At 45.5% G+C, this 26,555-nt stretch overlaps 1 protein-coding gene across 1 annotated transcript; it reads right to left on the bottom strand.

Moving 5' to 3' along the window:
• Positions 1-1,272: 1,272 nt before the first annotated feature.
• Positions 1,273-26,529, bottom strand: GMPS (guanine monophosphate synthase). The gene is made up of 16 exons (XM_084291959.1): positions 26,399-26,529; positions 23,716-23,897; positions 20,861-20,975; positions 19,203-19,300; positions 18,212-18,315; positions 17,081-17,274; positions 16,605-16,770; positions 14,943-15,094; positions 14,141-14,314; positions 12,386-12,491; positions 11,232-11,347; positions 10,137-10,262; positions 8,983-9,098; positions 7,192-7,322; positions 5,349-5,521; positions 1,273-4,550 (listed from the first exon to the last, which is right to left on the bottom strand). Exons 1-16 carry the CDS (start codon positions 26,423-26,425, stop codon positions 4,449-4,451), a joined length of 2,082 nt encoding a protein of 693 aa, XP_084148085.1. The 5' UTR covers positions 26,426-26,529; the 3' UTR covers positions 1,273-4,448.
• Positions 26,530-26,555: the final 26 nt, after the last annotated feature.

Consider the following 26,555-nt stretch of genomic DNA (forward strand, 5'->3'; position numbering starts at 1 on the left):
CGTGAACGTATAGATTTCGTCCCATAGGAGCTAAGCAATTTCCAAATGCAGGATCCAATTAGCAGAAGTCTCAGTGATAGCCTTTAGGCTAGCAGCAATCTCGCTCCACACTATCCTCTACTTAAGGTAATTGGAACCTCATCAGGGAAAGATTCATGAGGGTGCATAATAGCCTCTAAGTGCTTCCCCCCGCTCAGAGGGTGTTTGAGCAGCGACCCGCACGCAGCAGGCTCGGGCTCCTCGGCCTCGCAGCGTCCCTGTCCCCAGCTGCCACCAGCAGCTCGAGGACCAGCACCCCGGGGCTCCCGGGGAGCAGAGCCCGTGGGTGGATGTGCAAGGTGGCCGTGCAGCAGCTGGGGTTTCCCTGCATCGTGCAGCCCCCTCTGAGTGCAGGGCTGGGGTGCTCCTGGGCTCTTCCCATCACAGCTGAGCACGAAGTGATGAAGTGTGCTGCTTTACATGGGGCTGGCACATATTCCCACACCACTGTCCCATCCCACCCAGCCACAAGGTGACCGAGTTCCCCATCTCCCCCTGCTGTGTGCTCAGCCCTCTGACCCCGAGAAAGCCACAAGAACAGAGTCTGGGGGAAACCGGTGGGAGTCTCTGCACCTCTTCACACAACCGAGGGTTAGGTATATCGAGGTACTTGGGGCTTTAAAGAGAAATTTCAACACCCAGCCCACCCGAAGCTGGTCCTGATGCATTCGCACGTTCCTGGCCCTCTTCTGGCAGGCCCAGCGAGATGCATTGCTGCAGCAAGGCGAAGGCTGCGCCGTGAGCCCCAGCCCTGCGGGGCCAGGAGCCCCATCCCGACTCTGGGCCTGGTGGGTTAGCGCCACCGGAGCAGCACAAGCAGCAGGCCCACTGGAGAACCACAACCTGCCCGCTTGATGCTGCGTTACCATGGCGATGGGTGCTACAGAAATGACTAAAAACACCCACCGGCTCCACAGAGCACCTGGGAGCATCCTCAGCCCGAGCCCTGGCTCAGCGGCTCCGGGCCTGCGAGCACTCAGCCCAGGGTCGGTGCTGGGCCCTCGTCCCCACAGCGCCATACATCTGCCACGTTGATCCCAGATCAGCCCCACACGCTTTTTAGGGACAAAGTGCTTCTACCCCAGCATGAAAGCACGCAGAGGGTGGCACCAGGGAGGGGACAGCTCTGTCCCTTGCCCTGCCAAGGCTGGCAGCCAGGGAGTGCGGCCCAGAACAGAGCGGCCATTTGCAGCGTAAATAAAAGCCCTCAAAAAAAAATCAGTCACACCAAGGTTCAAACATAATATTTTTATTTGTGGATAAAAATTAAGGCTCACAGTACTTTTATCATTTCACAAGCAGAAAAATGTTAAAAATTGAGAATGACGGGGAATGCCCCCAATACAAATTCCTCTAACTGCTGACATGTTTTACTGAAGACTCGAGGTGAACAACTGTACAGGGCAGCTACGGTTATTAGTCTGTAAACTAAGTGCTAAATATAGGTGGGTTTTCTTTTTTTTTTAATTTTTCTTAAAAGAAAGTGAACCGAGTATCTATGTCTCTCTCCACATCTGGCTGTCCTATACACATAAAAGACCCAAGAACCGCTGGGATAACACCACCGACCTTCCTACGAACAACCCACCGCTTCCAAAACGCATGGCACAGGTGTCAATGGGGGGAAGATCACAAATTCCACTTCAGTAAGACGTTCTGTTTATAGTGCAATAGTTTATGCCTACACATTTCAGTATTCACCCTTCTGGCTTAAAAAATAAAACAACAAAACCCCAAAAAGTAGGTTCCTACGGAGTACAGGAATTGCTGCCAAGCTCCATTTCGTTACAGACATGAAAGCAACCAACGTGGTTAGATGTGAAGTGTCTGCCACCCCGGCTGCAGGTACACGTTACACCCCTAGGTAAGGTGCAACCCAAAGGACCAAGCACACCACGAGCAGCCGACAGCATCCAGCCCCGGCGTGCTGGAGGCATGGGTCGGGGGGCCCGGGGGCTGCAGCCCCAGCACATGGACACAGCCACTGCTAGCCACGGGTGCTGCCAGCTGCACCAGAACTACGTGGCTCTACACTGCATAATTATTTACACGGGGAGAAGCTAGAAGTGTCTCACTCAGAACTGAGGCGGTTTGGGGTTTAAGAGGTGCTCTATATTCTCCTGCATTGTTTTTTTTAGCTATTCCTTCTGTTTTCCCTATTTGCTGTCAAGGTAACCGACAACGTGGCAGCGGCAGTGAGAGCGAGCCTACGTACAGAAAGCAACAACTGCTACAGCACTGAAAGGCTGAAGTGTTTCTGCATCACACCGAGATTTATTTCTCATCGTTGCACCATTTACGTATGAGATACCAACGCAATAATGAAAACAACTATCCTCAGCTTTTTCTGATGAAAAATGTAAATGTACTATAAGGCCATGATTTCATTAGGGATTTTTGAAATGAGATATATATTAAAAGTTTGCTTTCAACAGAACCCATGCTGTAAAAATGGATTCTGCCAAAGCAAACACTGAGTTAGAGGGGCTTTGACCGGCAGCTTTTACAGATCACAGTCCAGTAAGAAAAGTTGTGTTAACAACGCTTCATTTACATAGCAAAAAGCTCCTCAGAGAGCTCAGAGAGGTCATAGTGGACGTGGGTGACTACTGCTGCCCCATTTTAGAAATGAGGCAGCTGAGATCTGTATCGATTAGGACCAACTTGTTCGAGCTACAGAAGCTGCCAGGGGCAGAGCCATGGCCAGGGGGCAGCTCTCTGGAGCCCAGGATACGCCCACCCTCTGCCGGGCTGCTGCGCTCCCCAGCGGCTGAAGTGGCTTCAAGGAGCAGAGGGCTGGGACTCGCCATCTCCTTCCCCCAGTGAAAAGCAATCTCTCAGTAATACAGGCAAAAATAATGTTTGCACAAAGTAGCCATATCTGATAAGCAGAAATTAAATTTCCATTAGGTGTAGGCGGTAAATGTAAAAACCATAGGAAAACATGTGCGAGCAACAGAACACAGAACAAACACTCCAACTGCTAGTCCAGTTCACAAATCTACGTACGTGGAAATATAGGCAGCTACAGCCACAAAATACCCCATGTTATTGAACAGTTTAAACCAAGCATTTCACCCTCATAAAGCCATGGTCATCCTGCAGCTGAATGAAAGGCAACTGTTCAAGAAGTGGGGGGTAAAAGGGACGAGCCTGGGTACACAGGAGCAGTTCCACTGGTGGAGGTCCCCAGAAAGCTGCTGAGGGCAGAGCTGCGACACGCTGCACCTCCACAGACAGCAGTTGCAGGACATGCTGGACATTGTTAGGTGGATGAAACAGCTTTGCCTCGATAGAACAGAAAAGCACAGGCGTCCAAAGTAACCATCTCTCAAATTATTGCTTAACTACATAAACAGCAGAATACACGTGATGGAAGGAACCGGTATCGGTTGGGTATGTCACCTCCAGTACTGCGACTGCACACTAATGACTACCAGGATTTTAAAAATCAAGCTAAGTACAATACATACCAAAAAAAAAAAAAATCCCGTAACAGCGAAAGTGTAGAAAATAAAATGTCATCAAGTATAACGCAAGCACATGGGCAGCAGGCTGTGAAGGGACTGATGCATAAGCGCTGGAGAACAGAAACAGGATTTGCATGTCCAGGAGCTCTGGTGCCACAGCTTTTACAGCTGCACTCTCACTTTTACTCTTCTCTGAGAGTCCCCAGAAGCACACAGGACACCTCACGGTCTGTGACTTTACACGCACGCGTGCAGGACCTGTACGCTGGAGATCAGTCAGCCTACACACGCCTGTTACCAGCCAGCACACCTAGCAAGTGATGCGAGAGGGAGCGAGGACAGACAGACAGACAGAAAGTAATTTCGTAACATTTCAGCATTGCTCTTTTGGAACTCAACATTATTGCCATGGGCTAATACGTCAAACAATATAGAACAGGCTTAACAGTACACAACAGATACACATTAATTCCACAACTCAACAGTACCCACTACTCCATTTGGCAAAATATTTATTTATAATAAATCTGTTCAAAAGCAGTTGGTCACAAAGTATTCTTTTTACATTTTTAGGCTGTAACAATGCTTTTGGTAGAAGTAAATAAACTGTCTCTTTATACACAGTGTACAAAAACAAAGAGACGTTGAAATGACAGTTACAATAAACCACATGGAAACGCGAAGGAACAGTAAGACAAAGGCCAAAGCAAGAGGAATCTGTCTGCGCACAGGCAACGCTGCCAGGATCATTTACCCGTACAAATCCTCAGCCCCGCTCAGTTATTCCCACACAGCTCTAAACTGCAGATTTACGCTCCAGGAGGAGTCGGATGGGATGTAGCAGCTCCAGTCACTCTTTCACAGTACTGCATGTCAACACTGGGAATGGTTTCTGATATGGTTTAGACTGCACACAGTACTTCAATAAAAAAAAGTTAATTACTCCCACTCTGTAGTTCCTGGTGGTTTTGATGTCAAGTCATACATCACCCGAGAAATGCCAGGAATCTTCTTTATCTCCACAACCATTTTTAACACAACCTATTGTGGTGGAAAAAAGAAAAAAAAAAATCAGAAAAAAAAAAAACACGTAATGCAGACCTGATGAAAACTATCCTACAAAAGATTAAAAAAGGAAAACTTTGTTCATCCTAATTTTGCTGTGAACAGGAAAGAAAAAGCCTATAGCTATTAGAATATTATCACTAGTTAAGAAATGAAAACAACTTAAAGGAAACCTCTAGCTTATGATATCTGTAGCTATGTTCGGAACTTGCTGATTTCTGGCACTGGTAATAAACCAGCGTCAAACACAATACGCTTCCCTTAAGGTAGCAGCTCTTCAGCTTCCAAATGATTTCTTGAAAATTACCTTTTATTGTATACTGCTAGATTTTGCTATCAATCATTTTCAGGCATTTTTCAGACCCTTGTCTCCAGCTGACCCACACTCAAACACAAAGTAGCAGCCTGAGTGCAAGGATGAACTTTTAAAGCAAAAAAGGGAGCTCTAAAGTTTAAAAAATAACAGAAAGAAGCATCTATGGGAAAGAGTGTCCACTGGCAGTTGTTCTCCAGGGTATGGTATTTTGGCTGAGCTGTGCTGGAAAGCCTGTTGGATTGTCACTTCTATCAGAAACCACTGCCAGCTTCTCATTTTGGTAGCTCTTCCCAGAGCACCACCACACCTTTCCCAACCACCACAGAAAAAACGAGATCCTCTCCCAGAAGAATCAGAATCAAGACAAGCAATCAAGAAACAGAGAAGAAAGGCAGAACAAGTCACCTACAGCACCAGATCATTCTGAAAAGAAACTTGAACACCCGTATTCGTATTACCTCTTCTGGAATCTCATTACCAGGAGTTGCTGCAATACCAGTCATGAAGTCGCTCGTGATGAAAGTCCGGATAACCACGGATCGTTGACAAGAAGGTTGCTTCTGTAGGGGGTCTCGATCAAAATGCAACGGTGTCAAGATTATTGGCATCTGGCTAATTTTTCCGGCGTAACCTTCAAAAAAAAAAATCGTTTTGTTTTGGTTTAAAACCCACAAACATGATAGAAGCTCACCGCACTTCCCTACACGTACTCCAAACGCTACACTAAGAGCTCCAATAACACAGAAGGATCCATGGTAGTTCTACGATTTTTTCACTGCCACACCTCAGAAGATCCCACTGATTATCCAATTATGTAATTAGTGGTGTATACACTGAATTGCCACTTGAAATAATCTTCAGCGTTTGCAGGCATGCAGAACAAAATTAGGAAATCTCTGTTAACCCTGTAATTGACAGTGGTTGCAATTCAGGATCTAATTCCTTCCAACCCAGCATAAGCATGCTATTCCCATATCAAGCCCAACAAACAGTCACTCCCATAAAAAATGTATCTTTTGAGAAACTTTCAGTCTTCATCAGTGAAACCAAGACAAGAGCAACTGCCATGGTAGAGTGCTTTACCACTTAGCAATTCCTTCTTTAACTTCCAGAGAAAGTAGTTTGATGTCTTTGACATATTTAAAAGAAAGTTTTTAATTTTCTCTGTTGTTGGTAACTCCAGATGCTTTTTGTGTTGTTTGCTTTAATATGCCCTTCTGAAAGCCAATACCCAGCACCCTAGATGTCACCGTTGAAATTACCTAGAGGTTGGAGATTCAGGTGTGTGGCGGAGTGCCAAGGCACTCTGACACTGACAGGGGGTCTCGTAACTCTGCTTGCACCAGCCTGACCTGCCAGCACCAGGATGCTTTTCACTCCATGCTAACCCAAGTCTTATTGTGTGGACTGACTCACTCAAAGCCAAGCATCACCAACAGCAAGACAAATCTCTAATTTTACAGATGTAACTGACAGCATTATCATAAGATTTTGAGGCTCTTTTTGTACAAATTATGGTAAGAGAGCCTTGCAAGCAGAATATGCATTTTCAAAAAGATATCCTTTGTCACTTGATTTTACAAAATATACACTTTTGATGAACTGTTCCCCAGGCGTACATCACACATACATCACATCTTCAGCTGTTATTAAGGAAAAACAAACAAACAAACAAAAACCAAACCCAAACCTCAGAACTCCTACGTTCCTAGAATCAGCCTGTCACATTCCAAAAAGAACTGAGTTGTCCCTTCGCATAGTGGGATGTTAAATGTTTAAAAAATATTATGCCATCTACTAGCCTCAAGTGGTTGGATTTACAAATGCAGTACCTGCTTTAAATTAAAAAAACACGAAACCACTTTGGCACAGGTGGTTTGCACCATCACCATTAAGAACTTAGTATTTGGTCTCTTCTTTCCACATAAAAGCACAGTTTTGAAACCATGCCAAGTGTCTTTGCATGGTTCATTTACTTCACACAAATACTGATGACTGAATCATCAGCAAGGAGAAATATCTGCTTGACTATTTGGTTGACTTTCTTTGCTTTGGTATTTGACTTTCTGGTGGCTAACAGTGGCTTTTGCAGAAGTTTCACACCTCTAAGCTGTGTAAGGTTTCAGAGGCAAATCTCCACGAGGAGAAGAGAGTACCTAGGCACTGAGAGAGTCCTGTGTGGGAGAACTGGAAGCAGATCAGGGGGAGGCAATACCCGGCTGTGAGAAAGTTCTCCTCTAGCTGTGGTGTGAAGGATCTTGAAACAATAGCCTAATTCATGGGACTAGGCTAAATACCTACCAGACTCCCTGAGAATATTGTGAGCCTCAAAATCAGCTTGACGTAAAGTGCTGAGGACTCCTGTTGTCAGAAACGTGGGCGTGACATCGGTGGGAGGCTCTTTGACTGGTGGACCGAACACATACACAACCCTGAAAAACAAGCCAGATGGCAGGGACACGTTTTGTTTAAGTGGAATGAAACAGATTGCCTGAAGACTACAGTGTTAGTATCGCAGAAAAGATAATGAAACCTGAAAAAAAAAGCTGAATATCTGCTTTTGCTCCTTAGCCACTAGCTAGAACTTAATATAACTTAATGGATATGCTCTATAAACATGAGTACTAGCTTTGCAAGTCAAATGTACTCATTTATTTTGGTTTGCTAGAGCCTGGCAATAGCCCCGCTGTTACTTATTCAGTTTTTCAGAGGATTATGCTCTTGCAATATTAACTCAGTGGTATCGCAGATGTTTTTTCAGTTTTACTTTGATGTCAGTAAAAGTTAAGATTATGCTAAGAAAGCTACTTAAGTACTTACAATTTCTGTCTTCTGCTCTATGAGGAAGCCACCAAAGCCACATCACTGAACAGTAAACCTTGTTTGTTAAGGAATAGCTGTGTTTTCATCACAGGGCACTAACACTGTTGTTTACAAAACTACATCACTACATCTGTTAAATTATCTTCTGAAATTATCTTCTGAATTCAAGCCAGTCACAACAACTTGATCGTTTTAATCTGTTTCATACATTCTTGAACAAAAAGCAAAGTACAACACTGACCGACTGGCCTCACAAAAGGATTTACCATGATGCATTCACACAAGTTGTTTGAGTTTGTAGATACAAATCAAGAACGCTCGTCTAAAATCCAAAGCAGGAAAATATTCAAACCTCACATTCCCTATTTTTGTTTGTAGTATGAAGCCTGCAAGCATAACTGGGCAGGAGCCCAACTATTTCAGCGCACTCCTCAAACTGCCAGCTTTCCCAGCTCCCTTCAATGTCTCTATCAACACCAACAAAAAAATCTGAGAAACACACCCTGATCCGGCAGAGGTGCCAGGGAAGTAGTACATTCAGGAGGGAAGCATTAAACCCAAAAGGAGCTTAAAAACAACAGCAATGCCGTAAATGCAGCACAAACTTTTACATTGCACACACAATCCTGATTTCATGCCTTCTTTCGTTCCCTCTGCACATGAGTTTCTTCCAGCTGAAGGTCTCACCCCAAGAACAGCAGCTCTTTCAGCAGGTGTCACTGAAGTGACAAAATTAAGCTTTGCTGTAAGCAATTATAAACAGTTCTGTCAGAAAGTCTACAGCTGGGCATGGAGGATTTACGTTCTCTGGAACTGACTTAATGCCTAAGCAACTTCAGAAGAAAATGCATATTCACAAGAAGCATCAATTAAGATTAAAGTGCCCAGCTTTGGAGCTTTTCCTTATACCACTGGGGTTGACAGTCCTATGTAAATTCCCTTTCTGACACAAAGCAAGATGCCGCATGGTATCACAGCACATCAACAGGCTCGGCATCTTTCAAAAAAGATTCTGCCTAAGTTAACTGCAAGTTGTCTAATCAAGTGCTTAAAATGAGGAGCTGAACTCTGAGTTTCTTCAAGTTAGTGATTCCAGAAATAAACCTAAGCTTGGATCAGTTGTGCATTTGTAACCTCCATATAGGACACATATTATGTGTAGAAGTTATACCAGAGATTAAACAGGAGAGTTTGTGAGTGCAAAGCTTCCATACATTAAGTAGATCTTTTGAAATAAAGACAGTTCATTTCTGAACGGCAAATACTTACCTGTTTATGTTGTGGCACATGCGTGGTATGAGTCTGGCAAGAAACATAAGAGACTCCCAGTGTGGAACATCTTTACTAGAGATCCCACAGACATAGCTATAGGAGCGACAGTCACCCTATAAATTAAAAAGAAAAAAGTAATTGAACATGAACTTCACTGCCAAAATAATTCACACTACCTTCCCCATTCATCCTGCGAGTTACAGGACCATACTTTGTGTCAACACTTAGCAGACATTAAGCTGCCGAAATCAGTTTGCTCAGAAACACCAAGTAAGTGAGAAAAATCAGAGTAAGACAGACCTCTCATCAGCTAACACTAGCACACAAAAGGGAAGTTTTCAGAATGGAAAGATTCAGACAAGGTGGTCAGACCACAGGGATTGACTGAATATTGGGATTTTGAGGGCACCAGCTGAGAAAGGCCTGTGGCAAAGTGCAGAAATCTGCTGGTGATATTGCTGTTTAAAACAGTGACAAGAGCTGACTGCAAGGAGTTACAGAAGAGATGCAAGATAATAAAGCTGATAATAAAGGTTGTAATTCAATACTGATAATGCAAAAAAAAAGACACTTGACAGCTATGATCACTGAGTAAAGAAATCCTCCAAGTTATTATATGCAATTCCACGAGAATGCCAGCTCAGCATTTAGCGACAGAAATACAAAGGACCACCCACAAAAACTCCCATGGCATTGGCAAAGGAGTGAGAGGGAACGAAACACTATGCTACAGATTCAACTGAACAAACTTGTTCAAATGTAAAAAGCTGTCTTTTTTTTTTTTTTTTGACCAACTTAATCTAGGACTCCTCAGCCTTGAAGGAGGCAACAGGATTATGGCAGAGGTCTACAAGATTACGAACAGCCTGAAGAAACTGTCTGTGGTAAGTGACCGACGTTATTCAGCAGTAATGACATCCTCAAACAGCATACTTGGCATTTACCCATGTGTCTGCTCAGATCTCTTGACATCTGTGTGCTACCAGCGCTGACAAGCAATAATGACACAGGTACCGTCTTCTTTTGATGTTTATTTTCCAGAGTCAAGCCCTTTCTTTTTAACCTTACAGCAGCAATTCTTAAGCTTCACAGCAGTCTACCATGCTGCTAGGAAGCAGCTTTAAGAATATCCCTAGAATGAATTCATTTACCTGCACTCCCACGGTTTTGATGGGTAACAAGAAGGCATTCAGTGAATGTAGGCTTGTGATCTGCATCAGCTTCTCCTGATCTTCTTCAGTTGTACATGCTTTGACCCTTTGCAACAAAGTATGTGGCTGTGCAACGACGCAGAAAAATAGCTTTTAAGTAAAGCCCTCAAAAGCTCAAACAGAATTTACACAATGCAAATGACATTAAGTAGCTGCCTAAAGTTAGTCCACAGTTAGCCCTTGGAACTGTTTACAAGATACCTTTTATCTACCAACAACTTTTTAGTGAAAGCAATTGCACATATTTTAAGCTGAAGCTCTGCAAAGCCATAGGTGAAGCTCTTTTTCTATGTTTATTCTCTTTCTCAAAGCTGTATTTCTCACGCTTGTGGTTTACTTCAGGTACAGAACAAAGCAGTATCACATTACAGAACACTGCAATCTGACACGTTTTAAAGAAAAAGCAGCTGTAAGCATTCCCCCCTTCAGTGTTTCTTCAATAAAGTTCTGGAAGTTGTTCTGACCTTGTAACTTAGAGCTACCCTCTGCTAGTGGCTTTTCAGACCCCTGCAGTTCAGCTTGAGTGAGAAGCTTACAGTAATCAGGAAGGTCACAACAGTCAGCAGATTGAGACCTTAAATACCATCAACTAATAATTTTGTTTGGCTGGGACATCTAGCAAGCGCTAGTTTCTCCCTCTTGTGCTTTCACTCAGGCACTCAGTGACTGTCAGGACATGCAATCCTAAAAAGTTACAAGTATTTCAGGGAGGGAAAACCTTTTCCCGATACTGTGTGATTTGAAGTATCTTCAGAAATCCTAACCTCCATGAATTCTAACTAAAACAGAATTTATTTACTATTTGAAAGGTACACAAACTTCCATTTTCCAGAAGTTGCTCAACACTTGCCATAGCCATGGCTCCAAGAATTCTACTGTACAGTACCACATGGCTTCAAGGGAGTTGGACTGGAATACGTTATTCCCAAAGTGCACAAATAAGTAGTTTTTAACTTTCAGAACCTTCCATCTTACAGCAGTGTGCTACAGAATTACAGTACTTTTGTATATATTAGAATTGAGCAGTTTTGTTACCTTCTTAACACTTGCAGAAAAATCTGCAACTATTTTCAAAATGTTGTTTGTTTCAGGGAAGTCTTTGCACACGTAAGGTTCCTCAGCACATATCACTCTGATTGCCAGACCAGGACCTGCAGCGTAAAGTTGAAAAAACATTATGCTAAATAACACTGAAGCTGACTTTAACCTAAAACAGTAACAGCATCTGGAGCCTCAGGTCAGTCATAAAGTACAGTATTGCTTGCCATCATACCTATACTTCCACTGCCTTAGCACCCTACAAACCAAACCAAAACCATAAGCAAGCAGTTTATTCGGGAATGAGATTTCTGAACAATACAGGTAAGCATTATTTACCTACACTTTCAATTGGCAGTTGGTGTAAAGCAGCAGTTAGTGGTGACGAAGCGTGGTGGGTAGCAAGCTAAAGCAAACGGGAACCTCTTCCTTCCCTTTGCTAGGCAGCTTGGATGAAAGAGATGGTTATATCATAGTTGAGTCTCCACTGTTTTAAAGACCCCTGAAGGCTATTCAACCTTTTAACTACTTGATCCAAAAGCAAACGTAATTTGCTGGAAATGCCTGAATACGGTTTCTTTAATTTCATGCGATGCTGGTGCATTAGCAGGATAGCCTATGCACTCTGCCAGTGGCTACTACACACCCTGCAGGACAATTTGAAAAACACAAAAAGAAAAGCATACCCCTCTTAAAAGGATGTGGACTTTGTTATATTATATATTTTGATGCTTTCTGGTCGAGAACTGTTGCTGTTATTCTCCATGCAATCGTTTTCAAAACAGCAACTGCCCCTGAGAAGGGCAGGCAGCCATTGGCCACTATTTCAAGCAAGACACATTTGACAGCTTAGACAGCATTCAGCTGCACTTCACTGATAATTCTTGCTTTGGCTTATACAACTAAAAAGAAACAAATACAGCTATAAGAGAACTCAATTATAAATCTTTTCTTTTAATCACTATACATAATAAAGCTGCTCTCAAACACTTCTCCTGAAAAAAAGATCCTGCTTAAGTAAGCTGTGATCCTGCTCAGTAAATCCATCAGTTTCGTTCTATGTTTAGAGTTCAGTTTTATGCTCCCACATAAATCTATTCTGCAGGTTAAGCAACCCGTAGCCTTTCACTAAGTAGCACAGACTCTCATACCTGGGAAGGGATGCCTTGAAACCAGCTCCTCGGGAAGACCAAGCTCCCTTCCCAGCACTCGTACTTCATCTTTGTGAAAGTCTTTCAGAGGCTCTATTACTTTACCCTAAAAAAAAAAACCAAACAAAAAGAATCAGTGATTTACACTCTAGCTCACAGATTTAAACAAAAAGCCTCAGAAGTTTAGGTCATGGCAGTCAAATTGGCCTGCTTTTTACAGCATCAGCTGCCAACACTTACATAAACACTGGAAAGGAACATTCATGTGAATGTAGGCTTTGTAGAACAGTTACAGGAGAGGGGATTAGACAGGAAAGTTTGTGTGTGTGCCAAAACTATCAATGGCTCAGTCAGTGCAAATACACCTGTAGGCCAAGCTGGTTCTGACTGTCTTCAGAAATTCAGACTGTTCTTCTCTTCACCAGATGTTCAAACCACTCTTAAAAGCCTTGAAAACACTTTGTAGAGCGATGAATATTACAAGTGCAGATCATGCAAGGTAACTGCCTCCTGTGACTGGTCACTTACACAGCACTTACCAGGAACAGAAACTTCCAGCAGGGTTGCTATGTGATTGACGTCTCACATGCTGGTTCTTTCTCAGAGTATTTTTAATAGCCAGAACGTTCACCATTCTAATGCCAGAAAAGGCAAAATGGTGCAGTCTCCTACGCTTGCTTTATATGCTCATATTTAAGACTGCTGCATGAGAAATGTATTCAAAAAGCTTTTCTGGACTTTAGATTATGCTAATCCACTGTGAATACAATCAAAAAGACAGGGCATGGGCTGCACATCTTCAGACTGCCTTCTGTCACCAGTTCAATCCCCCGTGTTTGCACTGTCTGCAGATTCCCCATCTTTACCCACAGGTGTACATGCGAGCCATTTCAGAAGGATCTGTGGGATCTTAAATTGACAGCTGGCAAACAGATTGTGCACCTCCACATACTGCTGGCAGAGAGCTGACCAGGCTACCAGTGACTTGATGCAGAAGCTGCTTAAGAACAGAGAGAGCTGATCCCTGTAGGCAGCTGAAAGAGCTATCCCTAGCTTTCGCCTCACTTAAATGCGTTGTTCTCATTCTCTCTCAAGGGAGGAGAATTCCAGGCCTGTCGTGCTGAACGCTACCAAGAAGTTCAAGAGCAGAATTTCAACTGGAGCTGACAATCATTTCACTAAAGCACCCTCACTGCTGTTGCTTGAATCCCTAATGTGCTCGACCTGGGCAATCAATGCCGTTACAAAAGGTTGCCTAATGATTGATGTTCTGACCAGGATACAAAGGGAAGAGTAAGTGATCCATTACATCATGAACTCCAGCGGAATCAGACTAAAATTGTCTGGAAAGCCTTTACGTACTGTTCTGCATTTGGTATTGGTTTTGCTTCTTTATTGAGACATAGGCTTGTTTTGAGTGTTAAAAACACAAAAGAGCAAGGAGAAAGTTTTCAGCTTGCCACCGTGAACAGCATTGCTCACATGGAAGGAATCCGCACTCAATCTGTTGGTATTTTCCCCAGTATCCAATGCTGGACAATACTGAAAGAATTCTGACTACTGTGAGAATGCAGCAACTAGAAAGAAGTGTAATAAATTACAACATACTAGAATAGAACCTAAACAACCTCACAGTTATAGGGCCACATCAACACGGGCCAGCTGTACCAGCAAAACTTTCCAGCACATTTTTGGTAATCAGCTTCCTATCTGTGAGAACCAGAAGGAAACAGCAGTATCCTCGTTTTCATTTACCTCCTCTCTTAACTTCCGAATCAGCTCTGTGTCATTATGATGAGTTTTGATGACTTCAGCTTTGCCACTTGCAACAAGGGAAGCGCTTTCAATGAGATCAGGTCTGAGGGTACCCTGAGCAAGAAACACCTCTTCAGGTTTCAGGTTCATCTCTCCGATAACTTCGTTGGCAATCTGTAAGATGTACAGAAGAAAAAGAGAAGGGTTTTGATCCACTTTTCAGTTATCAAGGGTCTAAATAGATTGTTCCTGACAATGCTACTGAGCTGCTGAAACATGAACAATAAACTCAAAGACTAATCATGACAGTAGCCTACTGCTCAAATTCACCCCTAAAGCCATGCTTTTATTTTTTTAAAAAGCAAATGGAAAGAGTGTCTTGAGAGCACAGGAACACCAGTGCTTGTTAAGCATTATGTTCTCCCTGCATCACCAGTACTGACAGCTGACATGAGAAATGGCAAAACAACAGAAGTGTGCCCAAATTCGAGTTACTCACCCTTTTGGTGAGGAATCAGGACATAAAAGTCAATGCCACAGGAACAAATGGCCAACCAATAGAATACACCTAAAGATGCTGGTGGGTCTAGTGCACTGTTTGTTACTCCTGCGATGACCACTCATTGACTGACAAAAATTTCAGGCTCAGGGTAATGCACAAACATCTTTTTAGGTCACCTACTACTTGTACAACCACTGATGCCACTGAGTGCACAGAGCTTTAAAATGAAATAGTCTGAGGTAAAAAAAAAAACGTATCTAGAAACCATTAAAAATAAATAATAATAATTATACACATTACCTTAACAAAGGTGTCACCGATAATTTTTCTTTTTTCTTCGGGACTTGTAGTCATATTCAAGGTCTTGCTGATTCTTTTACGTGGAGTTCTGTCTTCATCAGAGATTGGCAGAGTTGTTGTACCGTTATAGAACGAATGAGCTGCATTCACCACTGCATGAAATTACGGGAATTTGTTGCCAAAATCAGTAAATATTTGTATGTAAGATTGCAAAAAATAAGAATTACTACTGTTTTAAAAAAACAAACACATTTCAGTCATTTAACTATTGTTTGCATTAAATAGGCCTGTTTGATACCTCAACAATTAACTGCTATAAAAGTATTTTATTTCTTTTATTAACATACTCTGGAGGGCAATTTTTTCTTACTGTGAGGCTAGGCAACAGGATGAAAGTTCAGTTCTTGTCTCTCCTCTTAGATAGGTGCTTTATTTAAATGGTTACAAGATAGTTATTTCCCCAAGGCCCTTCTGCAGCTGCAATTAAATGATACACTATTTACTCATGGTACATTATCCCTCTTGATTTAGAGAGGCTCTCAATGCACAGATCAGCTGGGAGGCTCTCCGGCATCTTTTACCAGCACTGAACTCCACGACCTCCAGAAGGAGCATTTCCAGTAAAGGGATTCCCTTCCTTTGTCTCTCTGGCAGCCTGCCAGCACCCAGATTTATCTGTTTGGAGAATGCAAGAATAAGGCCTAGCTTTTCACTAAAACAAAACAACAACAAAAAGAATCCTGCATCGATGTGTGCAGAACAAACTCTGCCCTTCGCCGCATCAGGATTTTACAGGTCAAGCTGCCAGAAGCTGCTGTGGAAGCTCCCTGCACTGTTTCACACTGGCAGCCTAGTGGAACGCGTTGCTCACCTAGAACCACACTTCCTGACCAAAACACAAGACAACGACAACACTACTCACAGACAGCCCCAGGAAGAGGCAGCTGTAGCTTATAAAACAAACCAGCTGGACAGTATAAAGCAGCTCTCATCAGCCACACAATCCATACATAAGATGTCTTCTCTGACTTCCTTCTTTGGGCACCAAAAACTCGAAACCTTATCAGCCAAGACAAGGCACCTTCCACCCTCTCCAATGTAGTGCTTGAAGCCATGAGACTGCTTCTCAACAAGCAACCCACAAGCAACTAAAGAGCACCCATTTAGAAACTGGGAGAGTGAGAAAGAGCCCTGGGAGGGGATTTCTGGCTATAATCACATTGAATCACCCACATGAGCTCACAGTGCTAAAAGGCAGCGATATGGGACAAGAAGCAAAGCCTCAGTGGAGGGCTGTTAACCAAGCTACTGAAGAAAACCGCAATCGAATGACTTTTGCAGCAGCTGAAGAGGATTGCTTGTCCACCCGCAGAACAGTGAGTGAGCATCAGCAGCAGAGGCATGCCCCAGCTGCCATTCCCCAGGGACAGAAGAGACAGGTCATTTCAGGGTACAATCCCAGCACACGAATTAGGCTTTAATGCTTCAGGTTTGAAATTTTGTGACAGCCTAGGTTGTTCCAGATGAACATCAATGCTTTGATACGCAGTCTGTGAACCATGGAGGATGATTCAAATTGATGAAACAAAATCCTAAATGTACATTTTAGGAGACGAGACACATCATTAGTGGTATTAAGGATATTTAAGGAAATTACGGTACCTTTAACTTGAATACCAAGTTTTTTGAGTGCCTCCTCCACTGACTGACTCTCTCTTTTGCGCATAAATCCGTTATCTATATGTACAGCTATCACCTGATCGCGGTTTAAAGCTCGGTTTAGGAGAGCAGTGCACACCGTTGAGTCCACACCTCCACTGAGTAAAACCTAAGGATGAGGAAAAAAAGGAAAAAAAAAAAAATTGTTCAGCTGTTTAGGGGGAAAGTGTTAACTAATAATTCAGATACAGTTACAAGGATGAAAAACTACTGATTTCCCAGCAATGACTTGGAGGAAAATGAGAAGCCAAACAACATATTGACCCCGTTGTGCAATGGGTACAAGCTTTCTCAAACCTGTTTAATGTATTACCCAAACCATGACAATTCTGCATTTTTCAAGTTACCCAGATTAACTACGTCAGCATTTCTGTCAGATTGTTACAAATCATCTTTCAACTTCAACTGGATCTACTTACCAGGACTTTTGATGAACCCACTTTCTCTTTGATATCTTGAATGCACTGAAGTTCTCTGTTCTCCACCGTGAAGGTACCACTGCATCCCGCAATATCATAAAGAAAATTCTTCAGGATCATTTTTCCGTTCACTGTAAGGCTAACTTCGGGGTGGAACTGTGCTCCATACAGTTTTTTAGATTCATTCGCTATACCTTAAATGGTGCAAAGAAACGAGGATAGCAAAAGAATTGGAAGTGAAATGCATATCCACACAGCAAAAACACACTTCTGCTTCAAATCCATTAAGCTCTACTTTTGAAACTGCATGTCCTTTAAAAATGTTAAAATAAAAAAGGCGAGTTGAAACATTTCAGAGTTGTCACTGGGAAGTCATTCACCAAAATGTGCAATTCATTTGTTTTCTATAAATGATTAATGACATGACAGCATTCGTAGCAGGAATCTGCTTGCTTCAGTATTAGCAGATCTATTGAGAAATTCAGGAAATCTGGTATCTGCCATCCAAGCTTCACACTAACACTCCTGGTACAAGAAGTGAAGTTATTTCCTTTTGAAGTTGAAAAGTTGCCCTTCTAACGTAATTGATCTGAAAAGGGAATTTACATAATACTCAGAATTTGCCTACTTTCTCTAATTAGTTATCTGATTTAAGAGCAGTATGTAAAATATTGTTCTCTAACTTCGATAATAAGTTAATCAAGGTTTAATAACTAAACCATGTTTGATTTGTACCATTACAGTGCAAAAACCCCTCCACTTACACTGCACACACTATGGGACATGTTTTCCTCTCCCCTATCTGAAGGGAATGCAATATTTTATTCTGAAGAGAAACAATACTTGCATACTTTAAAATAACATAAACGAACTGTAAAAATCTAGTTACATTTTCCTTAAACCACTAATTCAAAACAAGACCACTCATTTCCATGTCTATTTCTTTCTTTCTTAGCATGACAACGCAGCATGGAAGCAAACACATCCAAGAACTTGCTTAAAACAATTCAACTGTTTGGCAATTAAAAAATGGAAATATTCCTTTCCCATTTGGTTCCAATTAGGTAGTCTGACGTTATTCCTTCCTTTAACAAAGACTACCAAAAGACAATTTCAGAATAAAATAAATACCTGCTATGATGTTCCCAGACTGCGCAACCACTTTGAATCCATCAGCTACTTTATCCACGCTGTCCCCGTGAGTGAGGAGCACAAGCTCTTCCTTCTGAAGGCCCCTAAAAACCAGTGAAAGCATCCCAATCAGCCAGACGCTTTTTAAACACGTGCAGGATTTCCTTAGCAGAAACAGTAATCTCCAACCGAGATCCCTTCACTGAAGCCTCCCTAAGTTCCTGTACAACACAGCCTTCATGCAAGAGGTAGTTTGTCTGAATTCAGAAGGTTTTTTGTTGTTGTTTTTAAAACATTCCAACACTGAAACGTCCCCTCTCTGACACACACAGCCATTCAGAGCCAGTCAGGATATGTATTCTCCTGTTTTTTATTTCACTGAAGCCAATTTTTTGTGATCAAATCACAATGTCTTCAGGACAGCTCTGGACACCCTAGACTTTAGGCAGTTCTACAGTAGCTGCAGAGGGAAAAAGTTAATAAACTCGGACCTCCAGGAATGAATAAACCATTATGATTATTGCAAGGAACTTGAGGGGCGTTGATGAACTACCAAGATTATCTGATTTCTTCCTAAGGTGGGAAGGTAGAAAACGAATGGCTTCAGATTTTCTATCACCTTTCAAAAACTAGGTAGGTGCCAGCCAACATAAAGCAATGCACAACCAAGGAGGATGCAAGAGCTTACCACATTCCTGTGCTGCCGTACACCTTCTGGTGCCTCAATGAAGACATTTGACTTTGAATTAAGGGGTTTATACAACACTTCAAGCAAACATACCCAAGTTTCTAGAGTTAGCTGAGAAGTTATGCCTAAGTATTTGTTTAAACACACAACTTGCTTAGTCACAGTTGTAAAGGTTTTAGTGAAATTACATGATGAGCATGGGTGCAATTTCATTTTCCTAAACACATGCTTCCTCTCGCCCAGCCAGCGATCTCCAGGCCGGTATTACCCACATGGCTTTGATCCCTGAAAATGTGCACGTACCTGAACAGCGAACACGTGTTATCCAGAGTGATGTTGAACACTCCGTCTTCTCTAACACTCTTCTTGTGCACTGTACCTCCAAATACTTTATTCATCATCTGCCGAAACAAGAAGCTTATGTGAAAAAGCATGGCACAATTTAATAACGCTTTAATCTTTATAGCTCTGTCTGCAGCTGACAACAGCTCTTGCCCGCCAATGCATCCTAAGCTAGTTTTTCATGATTATACTCATCTAATATCACACTGATGAAATGCCCCCTGCATTGGGCTCATTCTCTTTTGCTGACCTTCTGTCAGCATAGCCAGGGACTGCTGCTGCCCACAGAGAGTTACAGAAATCCATAGCAGTGGACAACGAGTAGGGATTTGCAAAATAATGCACATTCTGTATTGTACATCTACGTGCACTTACAAATAATTGCTCTGCAAATCAACTGAGTATCTGATGCCAGTTGTCAGAAAAATCGTGAAGCTGAACAAAAATCTGTCTCGTCTGCCCTTCAGTTAAGGGCTCAGAGAGGCTTCAACTTCTCAAGATCTGGCTGCTCAGCTCTGGAGAATAAGGCAAGATCTGTCTGATTTGTGTGACCAAGGAGACTTACTAATTGTTTTTACACCAGAGGAGTACAATTCTCAACAAGTTCTTTCTTTCTAAAATCCAACTTCAAACAACACGATGAGGTATCCGCACTTCAGATTCCAGAATTCTCAAATTAAAGATTTTTTTTTCCTTTCAGATATAACTGCTACCTTAAAAAAAATTAGTTTCACCTCCCGACTACACTGTTTCATTGCTGTGAGAAGTTATTTAGATTTAGTTTGGTATTGTACTTGCTGTGCTTGACTGATTCCATCCTTTTATAATAAAAGTAGTGGTGTGCTAACACACACATTTGATTTCCTTCCGTAAAGTCAGCCCAGAGAAACTCCCCTGCTTTAGGCTACCTAACGTGGTTTTTAATTTGCTTGACATTTTAAGGCACTTCTATTTTAATACAGCACACATTTCTCTTTAGAAGAGGGAGTGCCAATATTGTTTCCATAATTACCAGCCTTTCTCAAGAAGTTTTTCCAGCCATTATTCAGCACCTCTGAAGGCCTAGTAAATTGCTAACCTTGAAAAAACAAGATGCACGCAGAGAAGTCATGCACCCAACCTGTCCTATGCCCCCTTGAGAGTTTGTTTCTTCACTCAGCTTGGATCTACTAGATCACTGCAGGGTCACCAGAGAGTCACAAGAGGAATAAGTGTTTTGTGCTTTTTTTTTTTTTTTTAAAAAAAAAAAAACACTCTTAAGAACTATGCTAGAAACATTCTATGCTTGAAAAACAAAGGTAAAAACTACTTCTGTTTATGAGGGACACGTTTTTCAGTATCAATTAGATGGCACTAGTTAATGACTGTGGGGTGTATTTATTGTGACAAAAAATGCAGTCTGGAACTCAATTCACAGCAGTAAAACGGGGAGAAAAGCCGTTGATACTGTAGAAGCAAGAGAAGAGCACCCAGCATGCTCAGTGACAATTAGCACCTTAAAAATATCTTTTGCATACACGGCCCAGTGCTTAGGTTGGCAAAGCAGGTCCTGCAGCCGCTCAGCTCTAGCTAGCGTCAGAACTGAGGCAGCAGCAGGCAAACAGCTCTCCCCACAGCACCTGCATTCCGTAGCAGATCCCAAGGACTGGTTTTCCTATTGTGAATATCGCGGGGTCGAACCATGGTGCATCTTCTGCATACACAGAGTTTGGTCCTCCGGATATGATGATAGCTCTGCAGGCAAGACATGATTTAATTAACTCAAACGCATTGCTTACTTTAAAACCTCTTTATTTGAACAGTGACACGGACTTAAACCACTCTTAGTAACTCTGTATATCCCGAGATAGATTCTAATACAGATAGTTCAGCTTTGCTACGCTACAGCTGGCAGAAACAGCAGTTTGCCAGAGAAGTATTTCCTCAGTTTGAACAAAGTCAAATCTAAGCAGTCTTAAAATGTGTCTGTGATTCCGATTCCTAGCCGAGCGCTGACTGTGAGGGAAGCAGGACGGCTAGGACCAAGCGCAGGGCATGAACATGAAGACAGAAATACACTGCACGCTGCTTGTGCCATCTGGAGGAGAGCTGCGTTCAGAAGAGATCTCTGAATTAGGGGCGAACACGGCCCCTAACTCCCAGTGACTGCGCTGCGAGATGGTGCGAGCCAGGCCTTGGGACTAGCAAATGTGCAAGCAGTTCATGTGGAAAGCGACCACTGCAAGCTGTAAGAGAAAATTAAAGCTTTTACAAGGGGATGAGAGAGCAGGGGCTGGCCGCGAGGCACTGCAGCAGGCCCAGTGAGGCCTCGGCCCCGGGCAGCAGCAGGGAACGTCACATCCCTCAGCGAGAAACGCAGCGTGGGCTGGGAGGGAAGCTGTGTGGGGGATTTGGTACACCTCACAAAACAGTTTTTCTACTGGTATTTGGAGGGTTTGCCACGCAGGCCCCGACACAAGCATTTTTTCCATTTTTAGCCAGCAGAAGTGGGCTGTGCTGAGGCGGGCAGGGGGTGTCACTGCATCGAAACGTCGTGACATGGTGTCGGCGGCACCTCTGCGGGACACGGGTGTGCTGGGCAGCAGCAGGTGAGCCCCTCCGGCCCCCAGGAAGCAATTCTGTGCCGGGTGGGTGCTGCAGGGTGCTGGGGTCTCCTTGGGGACCTCCAAAAGCTGCTGGGACGTGGCCCTGGGCCCTGCTCTGGGTGGCCCTGCTGGGGCAGAGGGACCTGGAGGTGCCTCCAGCCACAGCCCCGTTGGTTCTGTGAGGCATTTGCTCCAGAGCTGTACGTGCAGGGCACAACTTAATATGAATTTAATCTGTAAGTGTGGCTAAAGTATTTTTAAAATTAAGAATGCCAATGAAAATGCCACAGAACACAAAGGTTTTCCAAAAATGAACTGGGAGGTGTGAGAGGAAAATGGAGAAGCCAGCCCAAGATGCCAGCTGTGCCTTCTCAGCTGTCCTCAGAAGTCACTGCAGTGTGGGGTGCAGTTCTGAAAGCCTGCCGGCAGCCCCATGCCCTGTTACACACCTTGCTTTGCTATGCAGGCAGCTCGTTCTGCTTCGGCTTAAACCACCTCCAGAGCAGCCTGGACTAGCCTTGGCAAGCCTGCTCGTAGTGGCCCACAGGCTGTCAGGAGCCACATCCAACAGCCTAATGCACTCATTGCTGTCCAGACCTCAGGATCCACGCCACGGGTCTGAAACGTGTCTGAGCGCACAGACTGACACCCCCTCACCCCGCACCCACAGCTGCTGCCTGGCCGGGAGCACTGGGGAGCGCTCTGCAGCTGCCAGAGCTGTGGGGAAGGCTCTGCAATATGGAAATCCAATTTGGCAAAGGCTTCCATCTTGCTGCCTACCTCAAACCTTAGCACAGAGCACAGGGCAGCTCCCAGGCCTGTTTGGTTTTCATTTTTGATGCCAGGCGCTGTGACTCGGACACCAGGCTACCCCCACGGCACGTGGAGCCCGCATCGAAATGCTGCATGAAAACTGTGAGCACATTTTCACAACAGTCACTGCAGAAAGGCACCCGGCTAGCTCTGGTGTTTGCCACGCTCTCCTGCATGCAGATGACTGACCAGGGCTGGGGACACAAAGTTGAGTGCCCAGTCTGTGTGACTGATAAGCTGAAATCATGACCTCAACCCCGAGAGGTGACCTGTTGAACGGAGAGCATTTCAAACAGCAACTATTTGCCATGACAAAACGCCCGAGAGGTGCAGCAGCTCCCGGGTTTTCCCCTCTGTTTGCAGGAGATCAGCTGAGTTCCTATCCGACTTGCCCTGTTTGCTGCCTCACTAATTAGCCTTGATTAGGAAAATGTGATTCCGCAACACGGCGCTGCTGCATCTGTTGTGTGGCACAAGTGAGGAAGGCACGTACAGCCTGCTGCGGGATTGTTAAGGGCTGTGATGGTTTGCAGCCTTCAGGGCATTTATTGTCCCCTCACAAAAAGCAGAGGCATACCCCGGCAAGCATAAATAAAAAACCAAAGAACTGCACAAAGTACTGCATAGCTGTGAGCCCTTTCCTTGCTGCAAACAACGCGTGGCACTTCCAGCTACGTTTGTTCAGTTGCTTCCCAGAAATGGCTTGGCATCGTTTCTCACAACTTCTCTGACACCCGAGCTACAGTTATTTCAACAGCCAGCTTCTCATCGTCAGACTACGGAAATCACTTTTAGAAACTCATAAAACTTGTGTGCCCTGGTTTAACAGGTACAACAGCAAGGCCATTGCAATTTCTGCGGATATTCATTTAAAATGCAGCCTCTTCCATCATATTTGTAAATGAAAATGATTAAAATGACATTTTACAGCACCGCAACAAGAAGCAAGCGTAGAAAAAGTAGCCTTTCTGCCCAGGTTTCACCCAGCAAAACTCGGGTGCTTCTGCAGACAAGCTGAGGGTACAATCGGGAGCGGCATCAGCCCCCCAGCCCCGCGGCCCCGCTCTGTGACCTACCGAAAGCCCTGCTCCCGGATGGCGAAGGCTGGCGTCTCCAGGGGGAAGATCTCGGACTGCACGAAGAGCTCGCGCACCCGCCGGTCGATCACCTTCCCGTACTGCGCGCCCGCGTCCAGGATGACGACGGCTCCCTCGTAGTGGTGCTGCCCGTCCTTCAGCTCTCCTCCCGCGTTGTCCGGCTGCAACAGGGCTGGGTCAGCACGACCCTCCCAGGGGGCTCGCACACACACACGTCGTCCCCATCCCCGAAACCAAACGTGCTGCAGATTAGCTCGGCAGCTTGTTCCCCGAATTAAGGGGGAGCCTTCCACAACGCAGCACCAGGCCCCGCTCACCACCACGGCCACTCTGGCTTCCCCATCCCTCAGCTCTGCGCAGAGCCCAGCGCTCCACGCGGTAATTAGCAGCACGGGGCTTCCCCTCTGAGCAGGGCAGAGGAAAAATGAGTTTCCCCCGTTACATTGCCTCAGCCGCAGAGCTTTCACTCGACACCACCCCCCAGAGAGTGCAGAGAGGACAAACTGAGAACAGATGCCTCTGCTTAAATATTTAATACATTTTTTTTTGAATGCAGCCTTCCAGCGTTGCAGTTTGCACGTGGGACAAAGCCACAGCTCTCCTCGACCCCGTGGAGGCACTGTTCTACGGAAATGCCCTCACTGCAGGGTCTTCGGGGTAGATGTGAACTCAACCGCGCTGCCAGACACCAGGGAATTCACACAGAAAAACCTCTGCTGCCCACGAAACCTCTCGCTTCAGGGTTGTTTTTTCCTTAACTTCAAACTTACGCTGTTCCCTTGCCAATGTAACTCGATGAAGGAAAAAGTGGGAAGGGTTTTACTTTGGCAAACGCTACCTCAGAACACATTTTGAAGCTCGCAACCATTTCAAGCTTTTATTCTGGCACATTAGAGATGTTCCGTGTGTTTGCAGCAGGCAACGCAGCCCTCGACCCACAGCTCAGGAGGCTCCTGCTGTTCTAGCCGCCAAGGAAGCCGCCCTAACCTGCAGCACAGCACGGCGTTCTGCATGGCTCTGGCAGCACACAGCCATCAACTTTGGGGCTGCTACCCTTTCTAGTGCCTTTTTTTAAAAAAAATTAAAAGCCTTGAATCGTATAGCTGCAGAGAGAGCGCTGCAGCTCATGCCATGCAGGGACAGAGCCCTGCCAGCCAGCTGAGGGGGCCAAGGAGAGGGGGCCGCCTCTGCAGGGCAGCTTTGTGTTCTGCGGTAATAAATACAAAATTAGGAATAAAACCAAGCTGTTGGCTCAAAGGGCAAACTGCTGGCTCCTTGAGGCTCCAAGTACTAGCTCGTTGCCGGAGTTTTGCTGGGAGCCCCTCAACACCCTCCCAAGGATCTCAGAAGGCAGCGTCTTACAGCCAGGTTTTTCCTCAGGTGAAGCTGAAGGCGTTTAGGCAATGCCTCATAGGGATGGGGTGAGACGAGCAGCACAACGCACATCTCACCAGGAAAAAAACAACAAAACCGTGCAGTCGGTGGCCCAGAAAGTGCTCCTCCACCAGCCCCTCAGATGTGGGCCCGGAGCCACAGCCACCTCCCGGCCCTCCCAGCACGCTGCCCGCTCTCCCTGTGCCACATCCCAGTGCACATCCTGCCACTTAACCCAGGCACAAAGGGATTCACCCCCAGCACCACCTGCACGCACGCAGCAAACCCCAGCACAACGCAGCCATGCCCCAACGTGAGGCTGCAGGAGCCCCGCTGCCAGCAGGGCCCCACAGGAACGCCACCATAAATCCTGGGCAGGGAGGAAGCAGCGAGGCAGGCAGGATCTGGCTTCGGTTATTTAAAGGCACAGCTCCAAGGTTTTGGATCCAAATTTAATAAGGGAAACTCCATTTGATGACATCCAGAAAGCAGCAGATGCTGTCAACGTGCAGCCAACATGGCAGCGCAGCCTCTGCGTCCGTGTGCCGGGTGCGTGCCAGGAGGATGAGGACCTGGGGCAGCCCAACGCCCCCAGCACCGGCACGTGGGGAGCCCAGGCTGCAGCCCCTCTGCCTGGTGGGGAGGCTCCAGGCTCTGATAAAAGCTCTTTTTCCCCTCAGCAGGGTTTTAGGGAGAGGGCCTTGTCATCCCCTGCTCTATTTCCAAAAACTCCCGTAGAAATGGCAGGTTTTGGGGAACTGCCACGCGTGGTTTGACAGCCCTCGAGGTGGCACCCACCTGGGGGCTTGGGAGAGCAGGGCCAGGGGACGGGCCTTAAACATCCCGAGAGAAAAATGGGGGGAAAAAATCTATATTTGGCTCATTTAAATGACAAGGCCAACCTGGAAACCATCTTATATATCAAGGATTCTTAATGCTGCCTGTGCCTGACCACCAAACACCGGCCACACCGGCCAACCGACCCGCTCCTGGCTGCCCAGCCCCGGTACCTCAGGGGCAGCGCGGCCCCGCGACCCGCCCCGCGCCGAGCCGCTTCGGAACGCCGCAGGGTAACGGCCGGGCCCGGCAGCTCCCGCAGACTTCCCCAGAGGCGCAGCGGGGCCGGGCTCGGCCAGCCCCGGGCTCGTTTCGCTGCCGCGGCCGGGCCCTGCGGGAGGCCCGGGCCCCTCGGCGGCACAAAGCGGCGGGGGCGAGCAGGCCGCGCCATGTGCCCGCGGCGGGAGGGCGGGCGGGCAGGCGGCGGGCCCGCGGCCGGCCCCGAACTGACCTTGGCGTCTCCGTTGCACAGCGCCATGGGGCCGGGGAGGCCGGGCCGGGCCGGGCCGGGGGAGGCCGCGCGGAGCAGCCGCCGCCGAGCAGCGCCGAGCAGCGCCCGCCGCCACCGCCGCCCCGCCGGAAGGGGAGGGGCTACTGAGGGGCGGGGC

This window comes from Netta rufina (assembly GCF_964035555.1).
Source record: "Netta rufina genome assembly, chromosome: 9".
Taxonomy (NCBI): domain Eukaryota; kingdom Metazoa; phylum Chordata; class Aves; order Anseriformes; family Anatidae; genus Netta; species Netta rufina.